A 20,548-nucleotide genomic window follows, 5' to 3' on the forward strand; every position below is an offset into this window, starting at 1 on the left:
GTTGACAAAGCAGAATAAGATTTGCATTGAATACTTAAGCTTTGCCCTGCTTTGTCCAAACAAAATAATCAGCAAATGAATCTCGTTTTTTAAATATACTAAAACTCAAAGCATTAATGGGAATTAACTTAGACTGGAAAAATTAAGTGAATTAACTTAAGTACCAGTGGTAGGCCCTTCTTTTAAAAAAATGCATTTATACCAGCTTGAACTCAGTGTTAAAAATCATAGTGAAGTACTTTGTTTTTCTTTTTGAAGATATGGATGTAATGAGGCCCTTAATAAATGAGCAGAATTTTGATGGGACATCAGATGAAGAGCAGGAACAAGAGCTCCTTCCTGTTCAGAAGCACTACCAGCTTGATGACCAGGAGGGTATTTCGTAAGTGTTACGGGGTTCAGTGTCTCCTTTTCATTTAGTATATATATTTTTAATCTTCTGTCGGTAAAGCACAGGTACTACACAAGACACACAGATGAGTAAGATATTGTCCCTACCCTCAAGGTATTTGTAGTACATTTGGGAACGAAGAAATGCATCTAAAATACAGAGCAGCACATGGAAATTGCTGCAGTGATGGTCCCATGCTTTGGATCTTGCAAGAAGGGAGACCTGATTGAAAGGAATAGAAATTTTACGAGCTGTGGCTTCGAAATGGTTAGGAGTTAGACAGTGAGAGGTAGTAAACACTTCTTCATGCTGAGTGAATGGTATAAAACAAAGTCATGGTGGTGGGAAGGCAGTGGAACCTTGTAGAACTGTTTTTGTTACTTTGTCATCATTAATAGATTTGAGTAAGTTCTTACTCTGACAGTTAAGCAAAGTTACTTAGTTGATCAAAATAGTATAAACTGAAAAAAATTTAGGCAAGCATGTTTATTTCCTGAGTTTAAGATTTGCACTATTCTTCCTAGTTGAACTTATTTTTTCTTGGTTAAGAGACTTCCTTCAGATGCCTCTTGGAAACTTAGGTGGAATTCCTTAGGGAGTACATGATGTCTAAATGTTAATCAGTATTTATCTTACCTGATGATACACATAGTTTTAAGACTTGTGTGCTTTTTCTTTTAGTTAACTTGCTGTTAAGTTGATAATCATAGATCAAATGTGTTTAGTACTGTGTTTCATAGACAGTGTCAATAAATTGCTCTGTTTTAATAGCCTAGCCATATATAATCTTCAACATGATTCTGAATGTCATAGCAGCCAGGCATCTTATGAGAAAATTACCTTTTCTGTATTTCTTTAGTATGTACAAAAATAGTATCACTTAAATAGCTCATTTACTCTCCATAATAAGCCTCTGTGTCTCCTTTTGTGAATGGCAGAGGTAGCACGTGAACCCATATGACCTCTGGCCTATTCAACTCATCTGGTTGAGTGGAAATGTTATTTGATTCCTTGCCGAGATTGATTTTCAGTTCCTTTCTAATGCTAAAACTGTGATCATGTGATTTTATTAGCTTTTTTCCTAAAATCTTACAATGTTTACTTTTCAGATTTGTGCAAACTCTTATGCATCTGCTTAAAGGAAATATTGGAACGGGCCTGTTAGGGCTTCCACTGGCAATAAAAAATGCAGGCGTAGTGGTAAGATTTATCTTTGTGAACTCTATCTAACTTACAGTTATCTCTCTTAATTACAGCAAAAATGACAAGCTAACCGCTGGCCTAGTCACATATGACCTGACCAGGTAACAATGAGATTGTACTGATAAGATTGTGTAAACAGTGATAGTAACATTTAGCAAAAATGAGAATTAATTACTCTTTTCATTTCTGTTTAACTACTTAACTTTTTGTTTAATCACTTAACTTTCAAATACTTCATAGTGTTTGGCAGAAAGAGCCTAAAATAGTATTAACTTTTTCCAAGTATGGTTATATCTTATAACTTTTTTGGATTTCTGGGGGTGTAAGCCATGTACTCATATCAACAAATATATTTATAGAGTAGATTATTTGAGTTGGTGAAATTTTATGGTTTTTTGGATTCAGAATAAAATATGCGGTTTTTAGATTTAAAGAATATTAGTAAAGAAAAGGGATAACACTATTGTTTGAAAACGAATGTGCGAAGTGTTGTTAGAACCAGTTACTGTAATTGCAGAGAATCTTAGGGAGAATTGCCTTATGAACTAATGAAATTATATTTAGTCTTTTTTATTTTTTTTAAGATTTTATTTATTTGAGAGAGAGCGAGAGAGAGAGCATGAGTGGAGGGAGAGGCAGAAGAGAGGGAAAAGCAGACTGCTGAGCAGGGAGCCGACGTGGGGCTGGATCCCAGGACCCTGAGATCATGACCTCAGTTGAAGGCAGAGGCCTGACTGAGCCACCCAGGTGTCCTTACTTAACCTTTTATTAGAGGTCTAAAACCTTACCAGTTTGCTAAGAACAGTTTTAACTATCCTCTCTCTCTGCATTTGCTTGGCCACCCTAATTTAGAGAAACTTAAACTATTTCTGATTACAAAAATAAATTTTGACCGTATTTTGTCTGGGTTGCAATAATCCAGGCAATATTAAATAAATGTTATATAAACAATAATCCAGGCATTACTTCAATATTAAATTACTTCAATATTAAACAAATGTTTAATTTGTAAACAATGTAAACAAATACTTGAAATTTTTTATATACCACTTTTTCTTCTTCACACATAGCAAGTGCTCAACAAGCACAGCCCCAGATGGGTACAGCAGTTTTTAGTCATTCAGATAATGATTCATCGTCACATTTAATTTTTGCGATGGGACACTGATGGTCATAGGCTTACCATCTGATGTTACTGGAGGTGAGGTCTGTCCTACCTTACTGCATGGCTATCGTCTGTGCTCATAGTGTCGGCTTAGCAAGCCGTGGAGATGGAGTCATACGCACTTGTCTTAAGTATTGCTGAAATTCGTTCAGTATCAAGTTTATGAATTTTCCTGTATGCAAATGACTAATCATTTTGTCCAGCAAAATTGAATCACACAAATGAGTAGTCCGTTGTCTCATTCACAGTAAGACAGCTTAATTTTTGTTAAACTTAAATATTTAATCCTATACATTTTTTCCCCCCACAGCTTGGACCAATCAGCCTTGTATTTATAGGAATTATTTCGGTTCACTGCATGCACATTTTGGTACGCTGCAGTCACTTTCTGTGTCAGAGGTAAATGAGGATTTGTTAAGTGTGCTCTGTTTCCGTTAAAGCAATGTATTTATTTAAAGCATCAGCTAGTCTTAACTGTGCTTTGCAACTAACAATCATATTTCCTCTAATCTGTTATGTAGTCAAGTCTAAAATAATGAATATGGAAAAAGATAGTATTTCCTGTGATTGAAATATGGTCAGAATAGATTCACTTCTTTTAGAATACAGCCCTGTTTAGTGAAATGGGATGGTTTCTTTCCATGTAAATTAAAAAAAATCAGGATCGACATGGAGGCCCCAGCACTACTTTCAATTATAGAGTGATGGTCTTCCATTTGGTAGGAATTCATTTTAGGGTATGGTGCCTTTGGTGTTCTTTGCTGATCTGTGGGTTGGCAAATAGTCAGTAAAATTATATTCTTTTTTCTTTGTTTCTGTATCATGAAATGTTTCTACTTGCACAATTGGACTATTTAAAAACTAAGTATTGCCTATTCTAGTAAACTAATATTCTAACCTTAACTCTTTTTGTTATTGTTGTTAAATGTTCTTAAAACTTTGGGCAAGTCATTTATGATCTTTAAATAACAATGATACCTAAAAAAAAGGTGGGGAAGAGAACAAGGGGAAATAATGCCTATCTCATGGGCTGAGTATTAGGTAAGATAGTTTATATGTAAATAAATTGTAAAACCCTGTGCTGATGTATAAAATAATGCCCTTCTAAGAATAAATAATTAGGCAGTGAATAATGTAGTTGATGCTCTTTGTAATTGAAATACTTACATATTTAAGTCAGTGAAGCACAAATATTACATTATATGACTTCTACAAATATGTAAACTTTAACAGTAGATAAAAACTAATATATTGGTTAAAAATAACAGATTTAAAATTTCATGATACATATCTTTGAGTATGCAGTTCTTGAAATTTCGAAAACTCTCTGTCAGTGCATGGCCTTGCATTTATTAATTCCTATTTATTTGATGTTCTTTTCAAGGGTTGGATTTATAGGCCAACTTCAAATTTTCCTTTTTCATATGCACATATGTCCTTAAATTACAGGTTCAAAAAGTCAACATTAGGTTATAGTGACACTGTGAGTTTTGCTATGGAAGTAAGTCCTTGGAGCTGTCTTCAGAAGCAAGCAGCATGGGGACGGTAAGCACTTGCTATGTCGTTAATATCTGCTTACAGAAATCACGTTATTTTTAAAGTATTTTAATTTGGCAAGATACATGAATAGAAGTATGATAAAGCGGGGGGAATAAACATAATCTTTAGAGTTATACAGACTTGGGTTCAAATCTCAACTCTACCATTTTTCAGTTTTATGACCTGAATCAAATGATTTGTCATTTTATTTTAATTTTCCCACCATCAGATGAGTTTACGGGATACTTACTTCACAGGATTACTATAGTAGTTTAAATAAAATGACATTTATAAAGTATCTGGCTAACCTATGATATAATCGTGCTAATATGTTTTTAAGGAAAGGAGCAAAAGCAAGAAAAATGTTACAGTCTCATATTTTAGATAAAATTGTGGTATTTAGCTACATGCTTATATATGAAGTGTGTATTTTAGCATAATCTTAATTTTACTGTCTTATTGTTTAAATGTAACTTTATCATTGGTATACATGACTGATCAAAGCCAGATGAATACAGGACTGGGAAAATAAGCATGGGTAATCAACAAAATGCCCACTGTAGTACCAGTGATATGTGTAAGGGAAATTAAGAGCAGGAAAAAAAAAACAAAACAAAACAGTGCTAGGAGATTTTATGGTTCAATATGGCCTTTCTGGGAATTTGTAGAAAGTGAGATTTGTTTATGAGCTGCTCAGAGTTCTTGATATGCCAAGTAGAAGAAGAAGAAGACGGCCTAATGCTCTAGGATTTGCCCCAGAACCCTATCTTCTTCCTTCTTCTGCCCCAGAGTAGATGCATCTTTGTCTATGTTTTCTATCAAGAAGAATCACTTTCCAAGTAGATGTGGCTGGAATGATTGTTAGTAGGATACTAAAATCCAAGGTGGATGAAAAGATCTTAAGGGAATACTTAAATGGAGCTCATCAGAGAAAAGAGACTTGAATTTGTTATATGGTATCAAGATTATTTACAAGGGAGATCCCTGAAGAACTATGAGAGCTGTAGTTATGACAAGAGTGAAGATAGGCAAGGGCCCTTCCGGTTTCAGATGAGAGAAGGAAGGGGTGTAGATCTGTAGACCAGGTTGTTTGACAACTCGACATCCATGGTCAGATTAAAAACTATAATGAATTAGTAGGTACATGCTGTTGTAATCACTCATCGTTCTCCAAACAAAGTAGAGAAATATGGATTGCGTATTAATACCATGTATGCAGATTTAGAACTTGATTAACTACCATACCCAAACTATGCTAATTTGACTGGTGACATCCCCTTTCCATTACTGTGCACTATTTCGTGTAGCTAGAATTTTCTTAAGTATCTCATTAAACAATAAGAACAGAGCTAAGCTACTGGAAGGGTCTTTGGTCTTATGATTTAGGGCCATGCCCCCAGTCCTCTCCCATTCCATGTTCTTATTAGTGATTTGGATAATGGAGAGCATGCTCACTCATCATACTTGCAAATGACAAGAAGCTGGGAGGGCCGGAAGGTACCCTGGGTTAATCAGGAAAAGTTCTCAAGAAGTAGGAGAGACGGGCCTAATATAAAATATGAGATGTTTTCTTCATACTGTTTTATAAGCAGATACTCAGACTGTTGAATTTCAGAAATAAATGATGGGCAAAATTTTCACCTTTTAACTTAATGGAACATCTTTTTGCTCAGTAATAATTCTAGTGACCTACCAATCATAAATGTGTGCCGTTTGTAGAAAATACATATTTTGTTTATTTCTTATTTGAAGGAAGTGAAAAGAATGTAAGCTATAACAAAATGTTTTAAAATAGTTTAACAAGAGGGACGCCTGGGTGGCTCAGTTGGTTGGACAGCTGCCTTCGGCTCAGGTCATGATCCCGGAGTCCCAGGATCGAGTCCCGCATCGGGCTCCCAGCTCCACGGGGAGTCTGCTTCTCTCTCTGACCTTCTCCTTGCTCATGCTCTCTCTCACTGTCTCTCTCAAATAAATAAAAATAAAATCTTTAAAAAAAAAATAGTTTAACAAGAGAAAAAATACTGAGAATATCAGCTGCTCTTAGTGATCTTATTTGTGGGTATCTCTTTTCAGGAGTGTGGTTGACTTTTTTCTGGTGATAACACAGCTGGGATTCTGTAGTGTTTATATTGTCTTCTTAGCTGAAAATGTAAAGCAAGTAAGTATTTTCCTCCAGCTATTGAGATCAGTTTCTCCCACTTCTATAATTACGGCATCATATCTCCTCTGAGTAAGCCCTGGGTGAACACAGAAATGTATTCCTTTCATAAGGCATGTTCCTTTATAAATTTTCCTTTAGTCTTCTTTTTTGTAAGCTGGATTTTCTGCTACTGTTGCTGATTTTACTTTTCCTGCCATTATGTATCAGTAATGTTTGTTCTGTCAGATCTGAACTGGACATAATTTAACTGACTCTTAGATACTTGAAATTTAGCAGAAACACAGATGTTTGGGGAGCATATTTTTATATTGCTTTTTCATAAATAAATATATAAGGCTTTAGCCAGCAACCTAAAAAGTAAAGTAAAAAGTGGGTATTACTAAAATCCAGTAGTTGTTGCTATTGTCTGAAAAGATACTACATCCAAAAATGTGCAGTGTTCTGTAATTCTCTCCTTACTTTAAGGGTTTGCTTTACAAGAAGGTGGTTTGCAGTCTTGGTAGAGACTGTCAATTTGAACAAACATGCAAAGCACTGAAATAAAAAAAGCTCCCCTATCCAAACAATGCCGAAACACATTTCCTTACGCGCTCTAGCTTGTAACTAGTACATTACGCCCTGTTCCTCTTTAATCATTATTTTCATCAATAACGTTCATTAACTGTCCACACATGCATTGTGCAGTAGTAGACATCTTACATAGTAATATGTAGAACTTGTAGGTATTTTAATGCAAAATGATGATGTAAATATGTTTTCTAAAGAGTCTGTATGTAGCTATGTAAGTATATATTCGGCTTACTTTTTCGAGTATAAAATATGCTTCATTTTGTATTTAGAGCAGGGATGGCAAACTTTTTCTGGAAAGGGCCAGATAATAATATTTAGTGTTTCACAGGCCATATGGTCTTCTCAACTTAGCCATAGACAATAATATATAAACAAATATAAACTGTAATATTCCAATAAAATCATATTTGCAGAATTCGGTGGCAGACTGGATTTGGTGTATGGGACATAATTTGCTAAAGCCTCTAGCTTAGATTTTTAATATTGGCAAGGCTCATTGAGTCAGCCTTTCTTTATAAATAAGAGAGTTGATGCTTTCATTAGCATTGCTCATTATAGGTGATGTGCCTTTGATTTACAAGTGTTTAATTCCACAAGTTGCTTATTCTTTGGACTATTAACTCAGTCAAGAGGCTATCTGGTGTTAAGAACTGAGAAGACACATCATTTTACCAGTCATTTATGTGGAATACAAGGGAAATGATCCCTTTTTAGGATTGTGCAACTTGGCAGTAATGTATCTTTTCTAATATTTCTCAAGAGAGCTTCCAAAAAGCTTGATTTGAATTTATGGATAATGCTAATAATGCCTTATAATTGTATGTTAATAAAGTATGACATTTTTCATTTAGTCTTTACAACTACTCTGTAATGTACAACGCTCATTTTTTGAATGCGTAAATTGACTCTCACAGAGCATGGGCAGTGTGCCCTAAGTCGTGTGACTCAAGCTGAGACCTAGGTCTGTGACCCGGCTGCCACCTGTCACTGGACAGGATCATGTCTGATTTTAGCTGTGTGTGTGTGTGCAGTATGACAGAGTAGATGTCTGTAAGCTTAGGGTTGGTGACGTTTTCCTGCAGAATAGAATCAGTTGCTTCCAAAGTTGACTGGAAGGATGTAAATCATTTGCACATATTCTAAGCAGACCAGGTAGAAAAAGTGACTTTCTAGGAGGAAGGAGATTGCCTGCTGTAGATAGAAGGACAAAAGTCCTTTTGAGGCATAAAAAGCAACATGGAAAGAGATGCTCAGACTTGAGAGAGGTTGAAAGCAATATTGAACCCCTCGCCTCAGCAGAGAGGACAGATGGTCCCTGAGACAGCGGCGTCAGAGAAACCCACACCCACATCTGACAGCAGTCTCCAGCAGTAGACACACTGGTGGTTCCACCTTACTGACTACTACTCGTACAGTTAAAAACTCTTCAGTTTATTACTGCATTAATCCACATAAAATCAAAGTGCAATATTTTATCAAATCAGAGAAGTGGGGGTTTAGTTGACATACAGGGAGATGGGAGTACATACAGGGAACCTCCTGCTCTGTAACTGCCACAGGGCTGTTTTTAGTCCCATTAAGTCATTATGAGCATTGGGGGGAGGGAGGGGGAAGGATGGGTAGTGCCTCCAGGATTCTAGCCCATTGTGGGTAACTCCTTTCTGTTCTTACTCTAAGATACTCTAGAAAATTTCAGACGGATAAAAATAGTATATATATGGGCATGAAGAGTGGGGAAGGGATATTACACTAAGAGAAAAAAATATATAATGTTACCTAAGACCATGGACTTCAGAGGCAGAAGATCCAAATTCAAATCCCTCCTCTCAGTTTTAAGTCACACGTGGGACAAGATCCCCTTATCCTTGGTCAAGCCTCAGTTTCCTTACTTGTAAAATGGGAATAGCAACAAAATCTCCCATTGTTCCTCCTAAACTTACCATGAGGCTCAACTGACAAAAGGTTTGTGAAAGCCTTTGCAAAATGTGAAGTAGTTTAGAAATACAGGGTCTTTAGTTCTGCATTTATTTTCGCTTTGCTGAAGAACATAATCTACCTTTGGAATTCTAACCATTAGATTACTGAATCATTGAAAACTCATAAGTAGTAGATGTTAGTAAATTTAAGCTTTAAATGGAAACAACTGAATTTAGTAATTTTATTTTATAATATTTATTTCAGTGTTTTGCATTTTGGTAAACATGTGAGATCATAGGAAGTCCTATTAGATAGCCAATATCTGTCTCTAGAGGGCACCAAAGGACTCAAATGTTTACCTGAATCTTGCTCTGGGTATGTATCTACACTTTATTTTATTTTTTAATCCTGACAATTTTTATAACCGTCTTTCTGCCAAAGAATACTAAATTATTATGAGATATTTGTGATAGAATTAATTTCATATTCCCAACCATCTCACCATTCAAACTACCCTTTTTAAAATTGGTTATGTAACTGATTTTCTCTTGCCAGGTATCCCTGTTAGGGTTTAATTTTGATCATTATCTAATCTGATTATGGGCAGTACTTCTTGGATACAGAAGCATTTGGCTATAAATAAATTTGCAATTGGGAAAATTGAGTCAACAAAAAATATATATTCTTAAAACCAAGTAATGTGAATTACCAATCTTTTATTTCAAATTATAAAATATAAAACAGAAAGTTGTGATAGCCAGTTACAAGAATAACATGAGGTATGCATTTCTTAAGTGGTTCCTGATGTAACCTGAGAGTTTATTAGTCCTGTGCGAGTTACAAGTTGCCTATCTAGCTTAAACTGGTAAATATATTCCCTGCAGTTTAAGATGATGTATACATTTGTAGTGACACTAAATATTGCTTTTTATAAGTTGTAAGTATAAAATTAAAAGAAACACTTGAATTGTTAATCATACTGTAATTTTGTTCTAAACTTCTGACTTGCGGGCCTCTTAATACTTAGTATATTTAGAGAGAGAGATGTCAGAGTAGAGGCCAGGCGGCTCCTTGGGTAGGGCCCCCTCCGCGATGGGGGGATTTGGTCGGGTTAAAACATGCAGCTGTCATAAGCTGAATTCTAGTCTCATGCCTGGGCTGGAATCCTAGAGCTACCACTTACTGACTTGATACTACGTAAGCTTTTTTAACCCTCCTTAAACCTCAGTTTTCTTAACACCCACCTCAGAGAGTTGTTTTGAGGATGAGATGAGATGTTGTGTACCGCGTTAGTTCAGTCCTCAAAAACTGCTTCCTGTTATTACTGTAGGCTCTGGTTCTTAAGAATTGATGTATCTGGAGACTTGATCACGTTCATGTGTTCAGTGGGGAGGGGGTACAGTGTTTGGGGGCAAATAAATTTTCACTAGTATTTAAATTACAATATTATCTGCCTCTGCTGTGAGTTTTTAAGAATGTTTTTAAAATCCTCTATAATTTCATTTCTAGTTTAGTAAATTGGATCATATTAATTGGATGAGACAATTTTTAATATATAGAAACTATAAGTTATTGTATCTCTCTTGAACACTGAATGTTGGTTTATAGAAGTGGCTGAATAAATTTTAAGGTAAAACTGATTTATTGAAGTTTATTGCTCTAGCAGAAATTTACCTACATCTAACACATGGCCATCAATGAATTTAGTGGATTCTTACTAAGTATTTATTGATAGTGATGATAATTTATAAACAGTTGTTTTATAAAACAGTTTTAAAGTTAGACTATGATTTCTAAACTTTATTTTGACAACTGTACATTTCCTAGAGGAACTTAGAGCTTGCTTCCTCCTCTGAAGAAAATAAGTCGGAGTAGGATATGGTCATTCTTAACAAGTATGCATCCACTTTTGATTATCTCTAAAACAAATTGAACCTTTGCAGGGATCATGAGCACAAAGCTTCAAAATAAATTAGTAAATTCATCCTCATAATTTTCTAGTGAACCTTCTTTTTACAGTATGATAAAAGAAGTTATTTTCCAAAGAAGATTATCCTATTTTAATTATCCTTAAGCTTGATAAATACATATTTCTAAGAAGCTAGAATATCTTGAAAAAGGTAAATATTTGATTAATCATAAAGGAATTTAACATAGAGTGTATAGATAATAATTTTCTTTCTTTTTTTTTTTTTATTTATAAGTTGATGGAATTTTCCCCCCCTCTTTCTTATTCTCCTGGTAATGCTATATAGGTTCATGAAGGATTCCTGGAGAGTAAAGTATTTCTTTTGAACAGTACCAATTCTTCAAACCCTTGCGAGAGAAGAAGTATTGACCTAAGGATATATATGCTTTGCTTTCTACCATTCATAATTCTTTTGGTCTTCATTCGTGAGCTAAAGAATCTGTTTGTGCTTTCATTCCTTGCCAACATTTCCATGGCTGTCAGCCTTGTGATAATTTATCAGTATGTTGTTAGGGTAAGTATAATATGTTTTTGACTGTCATATGTGTTTCTTAATAAGTAAATTCTTTGTTTACTTTGGAGGTGAATGTAGTGATATGTAAAGACCCCTGCCTCATTATGTGGCATACCAGAGATCAACTTGGAGTCAACTCTGGTCTCTGGTTGGGGGATACTGATCAGCTTGAAAGGTGTGTGCCATAGAGCACAGGCTTAGTGTTCAGGTCTGGTTTTAGATTTTGGTAAATATGCTTCTGGGCTTTATGACTTTGCTGCAGAGGAGAGTAATACCCACCCTAGGAAGCTGTGTGATTTAGGATCATGCCTCAGTACACTGTGCAACATGAAACAAAGACCTCAGTACTGTTTTGTTTACTCTCTTAAGATTTGATCCAGCTTCCAGATGGAATATAGATATAATTTTTAAATTTTCTTTTATTTGCTTTTATTTTCCTATTTATTTTATTTTTATATTTTCCTTTATTTGCTGCTACCATCTCAGTTCACTGCCACTGCCCTAGTCCGTAACTTCTTTATCAGAAGACCTCAGTTGATTTCATTGTCCATTGTCTGGGGAGCCCAACCATAAAAGTAGTATTTCTTTAAAAAAAAAAAAAAAAAAATTTTTTTTGATTGATGGGATTTAGGGGATCTGCAAATGCATTCAAAATATTTGCAAGATTTAATGTTCATGTATATATGCATTCTTCTACTGAGCACTGTATAGCTTTCATTTTTCAAAAGGGGCCAATGACTCAGAAAAGGTCAAGCATTCCTGTTCTGTTCTTTTCTCATCCAACCCATTTTGTATATTATTGCTGCAGTTGTTCTGAAACCTCCACTGGCAGTTTGTTACAAACTCTGTTTCATACCTGCCCCCCCACCAAATTCCAGAACCTGTAGACATTTTCTTACTGTACATAAGAGTGGAAGGGGACAGGCCGGAAGGTCTCATAAGGCTTTCCATAGTTCATGAATCCTTAGCTGAGCTTGTAAGAGTTAGCGGAGCAGAAAAGGAGGCTCCTTAGGTAGAGGGAACAGTGTGAGCCTTGAGTAACAGTTGGTGTTATCAAATGACTCAGACACTTACTACTCTTTTCACTTTGACCATAGCTTGTGTTTTCCATCATGTATCATCACTGTAGCACACACGTCTCCCTGTGCTTCAAATATTCTAGACCTCTTTATTTCCCAGACTATCCATGTGCTTTCACACTTCAGTTTCTTTTTTCATCCCGTTTCCTTTGCCTTGAATCCCACTTCCAGTTAGGTAGGGCAGAGTGGGAACCAGTCTAGGCGTAGCTGGAAGATACAGCCATTTGTGGAACCAGAGATCTTCAGCAAGATGTGCATTTGTGAGTTTCCAGATAGTGAAAGTTGGAACAAGGCTATGCATCAAGGCCAAGTAATCAAAGCCAAAGTTAAGGAATATGTACAAATAATGAGGGTAATGAGAACTGTCAAGGTAAAGATTAAGACACAGAGACCAGGAGGAGACCTGTACTAGGAAGCAGCAGAGTTATGATGTGAAAAAGCCAGAGTTAGGAACAGGTATCTTGGAGACTGAAAGAGCAATGAAAACAGAGTAGAAAATGGATTTCATTGGACACCGTGAGTGGGGTTTGATACCGTGGCTCTCAGCTCAGACTGAGGATGCTTGTGTATTTCCTGTCGTGCCAGGAGCCATACGTGGAGTGAACAGCTCAGGACTTGAAGGTAGCAGCAGGTAATCAGGAGCGTTTAGCCCAGATGGAATGTGTGGGCATGAGGGAAACAATGGCTTTTGGCAGTGAAGTCCTAACAGCTTGGCTACATTTAACATAGGATGCTTAAAGTGTTTATTGAAAGAATTACTCACTTTTATAACATACATTTGCTGTTGTAAAACTCAGAAGTAAATGATTTCGCTATTTATTTTAAATTCTTTAAAATAAGTAAAGATGTTAACTTATCTTTTTTTGTTTTTCTTTCTCTAGAATATGCCAAGTCCCCACAACCTTCCAATAGTGGCTGGTTGGAAAAAATACCCACTCTTTTTTGGTACTGCTGTGTTTGCTTTTGAAGGCATAGGAGTGGTAAGGATTTACTCTTTATTATTATTTTTAAGGCAACACAAAGATTTATGTAGTCAAACTACATTTAAAAATCCATTTTTCTTTTTTGTTTTGTAGTTTGGTAGATTAGATTTGAATTATAGTTTAGTTTAGATTTTTAACACTTTATTATGGAAAATTTCAAGCCTAAGACAAAATAGAGAATAATAGATGAACTCTTGTGTCAGCATCACCCAGCTTCAGAATTCAACTCATGGCCAATTTTGTTTTATCTGTCTTCAATCTCGTCTGCCAAGCCCAAATTATTCAGACAGAGCCCAAGCATCACATTTTATAGACTAGATGATTTTAAGGGAATTGAAATTGTTACAAAGTTGCCATTACATAGAAGAATCAAATATAAATTCTCCCTTTAGATTTATACATATCATGTTTGTTTTGAGAAATGATGTTATCATAAAGCTACTACCAAGAAATACAAGCACCCTGTGGATCCTCAGATCTTAAGTATTTCCATTTAAGATGCTTCCAGTTTATTTAAAGCCTGGAATGTGTAGATTTGGGGAAAATAAAATATCACTCTCTGCTCTCTATATGTCTAATGGTTTAGTACGGGAGGGAAAACACTTATACGTACCTATACGAATCACAGATGAAATTGACCTAGAAGACAGTTTTATACCATTTTACTTGGGTTCTTGCTCTCTCTTAATTCTTCTTTAGAGAATTCTCACGAATTCTTACAGGTCCATTTATGACGGTTACAGACATAACTGCAGATTTTCATTTCCATCTTTAACCAGTAAGTTCTAGTTAACTATTGGATATACCCAGTTAAGTTGTCCTTTAACATCTCAAGTTCGACAGCTCTGAAGCTGACATAGACTTTCTTTTTTTTTTTTTTTAAAGGCACAGTACTTTCTTTTTTCTTTTTAAAGATTTTATTTATTTGACAGAGAGAGAGAGAGAGAGATCACAGGTAGGCAGAGAGGCAGGCAGAGAGAGAGAGAGGGGGAAGCAGGCTCCCCGCTGAGCCGAGAGCCCGATGTGGGGCTCGATCCCAGGACCCTGAGATCATGACCCGAGCTGAAGGCAGAGGCTTTAACCCACTGAGCCACCCAGGTACCCCTGACATAGACTTTCTTAATCCAAAGCTAGCTTCACTTTCTCATTTCCCTATTTCTCTTAGTTTTACTTTCAGTCCCTCAAGCTTGAAACATTGGAACATTTCCTTTCACTTTGTCCCTGGTTCCCCCCATTCCATCAGTAATCAAGGCATGTTTATTTTTCTTTCATAGTTCCCCATAAATGAAATTACATTTAAAACACCCACAGTGCTGCTAGCCCCAGAGGGAGCCCACATAAATGTGAATTTCCTTCCTTTCCTCCTTTTGTAGCTGCACTGGCACCATTCTTAACCTTAGTCCCTTATTTTAGGTCTGGATTATCTCCAGAACATCCAGGTGGTTCTCTCTCCTATTAACTAGTTAATATTTCCATATGGATCTGACTTACCTAAGAAGTAGAGCTATTACTGGAGTTATTGTGGTATAGGGTTATGGTGAGGATTATATGAGGTGCTGCCTGCAAAGCATCTGGAAAAATCCCTGGCAGGGGGTGGTCTAGGATGGCAAGAAGGGAAGAGCCTGAACTTCCTTCCTCCCATGGACACACTACAACTAAAACTACATGTGGAATAATGGCCTCTGAGAAGGACCTGGAAACTAGCTGAACAGCTGCTCCACTTCAAAGGAGTAAAAGGTCCACCTCAAGACGGATGGAGGAGGCACCTGAAGACGGATGGGGGAGACAGAGATATGTTCTCACCAGAAACTCTGCCCCTGCTGCAGTGACCCAGTACAGGGAGGGATCTTATAGGCCTGAAGCTTTTCCCTGAGCAAGGGGTGTGTGCCCCCACATCAGGCATCCCAGCCCTTCAGACCTGCCCTTGAGAGATAAGCCCCCAAGTAGGCTTACATTCAAAGGATCCAAAGGGCTGTTGGGATCTGAGAAACTCCTTCTGAAGGGTTTGTATATGGACTCAGAACCTGGCATGAAAGCTGCAGTTTGAAAGGAACCTAGACTCTATGTGAAGGGGATTCATTTGCTGGTCTAAAAGCATCTGCTGGAGGGGCAGGGACAAGCTGGGACTTTCCGCAGGGATGGAGGCACTCGCGAGCACCCTATCCGTGATCTCCCTCTGTCATGGTTGTGCAGGTGGACACTCACAAACACAGCAGTTCCTTGCTGCCTTTCTTTCTTTCTTTCTTTTTTTTTTTTTTAAGATTTTGTTTATTTATTTGACAGAGAGAGATCACAAGCAGGCAGAGAGGCAGGCAGAGAGAGAGAGGAGGAAGCAGGCTCCCCGCTGAGCAGAGAGCCTGATGCGGGGCTCGATCCCAGGACCCTGGGATCATGACCTGAGCCAAAGGCAGAGGCTTTAACCCACTGAGCCACCCAGGTGCCCCCTCTTCTGCCTTTCTAACACTGGTGGCCGTGCCCTGCCCCCAGTGTCCTTGCCCTGCCTTACTAAATAAAGCCGTGGGTGAGTGTAGTCCACATTGGGGATGCCCCTTGATCACCTGGCTCTGGTGGGTAGGAGGGTTTGTGTGCCAGGGCCCCATGGGACTTGAACAATGGGAAAGACAGTTCTTGGCCGCCTGCCACACTGAGGGCACTGCACAGACAACAGACTGAAATGCACGGCAAGTCGGCCAGTGAAAAAGGCCTATTTGCTGGCACAGAAGCTTTCACCCGAGGGGTAGGCTTCAGGTTGGTCACATATCTTGAGGCTGCGGAAGTGCTCTCAGGGAATGTAGACAGGGAAATACCATCTTGTGCCCTCTGGTCTTGCTACAGCTTGCTGGTACCCCCCAGAAAGGGGCTTATACAGTTATCTGAAGCCTTGACTTCGCAACTGTTCCCCCAGCAGACCCCTCCAGATCTCCTGGTCTAAAGGCCAGCAGGGTTTACAAAGATGGTCTCATAGGACTGTGTCTTCCCATACTTTAAAAGCTGCTGCCTGAGGATCTGACTTCCATCATCCTGAAACTTGGTACTGACTGAGATCCCTACACTGGAACACTGGCAGGCCTTGGCACACCTTCAACAACTGAAATCTATCAATAAATTAGGCTACTTAGACAATCACAAAGGTCCAAGAGACAACCAAGAGCTAGGGCAAAGTTGAATGATAGAGTTCGTCTCCTATACAAAGTCACTCCTTTTAAGACTGGGAGATGCAGCTGTTTCAGCTAATACATAGAAACAAACACAGAGAGTTAAGAAAAACAAGGTGTAGGAATATGTTCCAAATGAATGAGCAAGACAAAACTTCAGAAAAAGACCTTAGTGAGATGGAGAGAAGTCATCTACCTGTTAAAAAGTTCAAAGTCATGGTCATAAAGATGCTCCTGAAACCTGGGAGAACAATGGATGTTCTTCAAAAAAGCAACAGAAAAGTAACTACCAAACAGAAGTCATAAAGCTGAAGAATACAATTACTGAACTGGAAATAGACTAGACGGGTTCAGAAGCAGACGAGATGAAGCAGGACTGATCAGTGACCTCGAACACAGGACAGTGGAGCTCACTCAAACAGAGCAGCAGAAAGAAAAAAGAATTTGAGAAAGTAAAGAGAGCTTAAGGGACCTCTGGGACAACACCAGGCAGCATAGCATTTGTGGTATAGGAATCCTAGAAGGAGGAGAGGGAAAAAGATGCCAAAAAATAATAAATAATGGCTGGTAAATTCCCTGGGGAAGGAAAGAGTCATCCAGTTCTACAGGCAGTCTCAAATAAGATGAACCCAAAGAGATCCACACAGAGATACATAATCAAAGAGGGAATCTTAAAGGCAGCAGGAGAAAAACAACTTGTTTCATACAGGGGAACCCCCTTAAGGCTGTTAGCTGATTTTTCACCAGAAAAATCAGAAGGGAGTAGCATGATATATTCGAATCCTTCATTTTGTTAATTTGGTGTATCATGTTAATTCATCTGTAGATCCCGACCCATTCTTGAATCCCTGGAATAAATCCCACTTAATCATGATATATGATCCTTTTAATGTGTTGTTGATTTGGTTTGCTAATATTTTGTTGAGGATTTTTGCACCTATATTCATCAGGAATATTGCTTATAATTCCCTCCCCTTTCTTCCTTCCTTCCTTCTTTCCTCCTTCTTCTTCTTCTTCCTTTTAAAGATTTTTTTTATTTATTTGACAGACAGAGATCACAAGTAGGCAGAGAGGCAGGCAGAGAGGGAGAGAGGAGGAAGCAGGCTCTCTACTGAGCAGAGAGCCCAATGTGGGGCTCGATCCCAGGACTCCGAGATCATGACCTGAGCTGAAGGCAGAGGCTTTAACTCACTGAGCCACCCAGGCGCCCCTCTTCTTCTTCTTGTTCTTCTCCTTCTTCTCCTTCTTCTCCTTCTTCTCCTTCTTCTCCTTCTTCTTCTTCTTCTTCTTCTTCTTCTTCTTCTTCTTCTTCTTCTTCTTCTTCTGCTTCTTCTTCTTCTTCTGCTTCTTCTGCTTCTTCTTCTTCTTCTTCTTCTGCTTCTTCTTCTGCTTCTTCTTCTTCTGCTTCTTCTGCTTCTGCTTCTTCTTCTTCTTCTTCTTCTTCTTCTTCTTCTTCTTCTTCTTCTTCCGTGTCCTTGTCTAGTTTTGGTATCAGGGTAATGCTGCCCTCGTAAAGGAATTTGAAAGTGTTCTTCCTCTTCAGTTTTTTGGAAATATCTGAAAAGAGGAGGTATTTAAATATTATTTGAATTTTGGTAGAATTTGCCAGTGAAGTCATCGTCCTGGACTTTTGTTAGGAGTTTTTTTTAATTACTGATCTAATCTCCTTACTAGTAATCTTAGCGTTCTGGTTTTCTATTTCTTCACGATTCAGTCCTGGAAGATTGTGTGTTTCAAGGAATTTGTCCATCTCTTCCAAGTTCCTCAATTTTTTGGCATCTAATTATCCACAGTAGTCTCTTATGAAACTCCGTGTTTCTGTAGTATCAGTTGTAACTTCTCTTTCATTTCTGATTTTATTTATTTGAGCCCTCTCTTCTTTTTAGTTGGTGAGTCTAATTAAAGGTTTGCCCATTTCTCATGGTAACCGCAGGCAATAATACTTTATTGCATATTTGAAAGTTGCTAAGAGAGTAAATCTTTAAAGTTCTCATTACAGAAAAAAAATGTGTAATTTTGTTTGGTGATGGATAGTAACTAGACTTATTGTGGTGATCACTTTGCCGTGTATATAAATATCAAATTCTTATGTTTACACCTGAAACTAATGTTATATGACGATTTTAACTTAATTAAAAAAGAAGAACCCCTGGCACATTGTAAGTGTGCTTGCCGCTGCTGTTTTCCTCTTGCTGCTCCTGTTTCTTAGTATCTTTGACTGTATGGTCAAATCATTTGGCCAAAACCTCTGAAGATTTGCCTAAAAAACTTAACTCTTCAATTAGCCTTTTTTTCTTTTCTTTCAAGGTTTTTTTTTTCCGCACATAATAAAAATAACTTTTTCTCACTACATTGACAGACAGTAGCTACAGGTGGCTAGCTGTAGAAGCAATTACAGAATGAATATAGCTGGGTTAGTGTGCACACACGTATTTTCTAGCACATCAGCTGAGAGTTACACAGTAGCTATGGGCACACCCAGCACCCTGATCTTGACTTCTAAGTACCACTTTACAGCAAAAGAACCAAAGTTCTTTGGAGAAACGTCTGATTCTAGGGCTGAAACAAGGACATTCAAGATGAGTCTGGAGTATCTTGTAGTTCTAGAAAGTATGGAAATGCTAAAAACAAAACAAGCAAAAAACCGAAAGAACGGAGGCATGCAAAGGAATACAGGAAGCGACCTGATGTCATTCTCAATGACCAAAGCTGGAACAACATGAGCAACAAAATGAATAAGTGTCTTAGATTCATATTCACAGTATAAAACAAATACACGTGAATGTATACTAATATAAATAGGTGATTAAATAAATACATATAGGTGGCGCCTGGGTGGCTCAGTGGGTTAACCTCTGCTTTCGGCTCGGGTCATGATCCCAGGGTCCTGGGATTGAGCCCCACATCAGGCTCTCTGCTCAGCAGGGAGCCTGCTTCCTCCTCTCTCTGACTGCTTCTCTGCCTACTTGTAATCTCTGTCAAATAAATAAATAAAAGTCTTTAAAAAATAAATAAATAAATAAATAAATACATATATGGGGGGATTCCCACATAATTTATGTAGGTACTTCCCCGTCAGGAGGTGTGGCTTACTCTCCCCAGTCCCTGGGGTATGGGCTGTGTTTAGTGACTTGGCTTGCAGTGAACAGAATATGATGAAAAAGAAGAGAAGACCTCTATAAGCAGAGAAACCTGGCAAACAGCCTTAAACCAAGTGATCAAAATTAGTTTCACCAGTGACAAATCCTGTTGGCAAAATTTGTGGTAAGAAGGGCATTTCACCTTTATGGTATCTTGTTCTAAAACCTACAACCCCAGTGTACAAACATCAGACAACATCGGACAAACCCTGCCAGAGAGACATTATACCAAACACCTAACCATTGCTCCTCAAAACTGTCAAGATAATGAACAATGAGGAAGGATTGTGAAACCATCAAAGATCAGAGAAGACCAAGGAGATTTATGGTAACAAAATGCAATGTGGCATCCTGGAAGGCACCTTGGAACAGAAAAAGGACATTGTAGAAAAGCTAATGAAATGCAAATAAAATGTGGAGTTTAATAGTGATGAACCAATGTTGGTTCTTAGATGTAACAAATGTAATTTGGTAGTTTAAAATGTTAACAATTGGGCAAATTGGTCGGGTGTATGAGAGTTTTCTGTTTATCTTTGTAACTTTTCTGTAAATCTAAAATTATTCCAAAAAAAAAAAGTTTATTTTAAAAAAAATCTGACAGGTTTGCCTGCTAAGAGCTAATTTCAGAGGTTTTTATTTTAAGGATTTGAAAAATCTGTAGTGTAAAAATATATATAACACCAAGAAAAATATTCAGTAATTGTGTCTTTTTTTATTTTTTATTTTTATTTTTTCATTAACATATAATGTATTATTGCTTCA

General features: G+C 37.5%; 1 protein-coding gene across 2 annotated transcripts in view; it reads left to right on the forward strand.

Annotated features, from left to right (window-relative positions):
- The first annotated feature begins 260 nt into the window (after positions 1-260).
- Positions 261-20,548, forward strand: part of LOC111154526 (solute carrier family 36 member 4) — a 36,339-nt gene continuing 16,051 nt past the window's right edge. The window contains exons 1-7 of one of the 2 annotated variants that reach the window (XM_022514183.1): positions 261-382; positions 1,501-1,591; positions 3,070-3,158; positions 4,209-4,304; positions 6,372-6,456; positions 11,202-11,429; positions 13,390-13,488. In XM_022514183.1, the coding sequence (XP_022369891.1) occupies positions 261-382; positions 1,501-1,591; positions 3,070-3,158; positions 4,209-4,304; positions 6,372-6,456; positions 11,202-11,429; positions 13,390-13,488 (810 nt within the window). Of the gene's footprint in view, positions 383-1,500; positions 1,592-1,647; positions 1,696-3,069; positions 3,159-4,208; positions 4,305-6,371; positions 6,457-11,201; positions 11,430-13,389; positions 13,489-20,548 lie in introns of both variants that reach the window. The other variant, XM_022514184.1, reaches the window with a different exon arrangement.

The sequence above is a fragment of the Enhydra lutris genome, unplaced genomic scaffold (assembly GCF_002288905.1).
Source record: "Enhydra lutris kenyoni isolate GAN:26980312 unplaced genomic scaffold, ASM228890v2 scaffoldscaffold37, whole genome shotgun sequence".
NCBI classification, from domain to species: domain Eukaryota; kingdom Metazoa; phylum Chordata; class Mammalia; order Carnivora; family Mustelidae; genus Enhydra; species Enhydra lutris.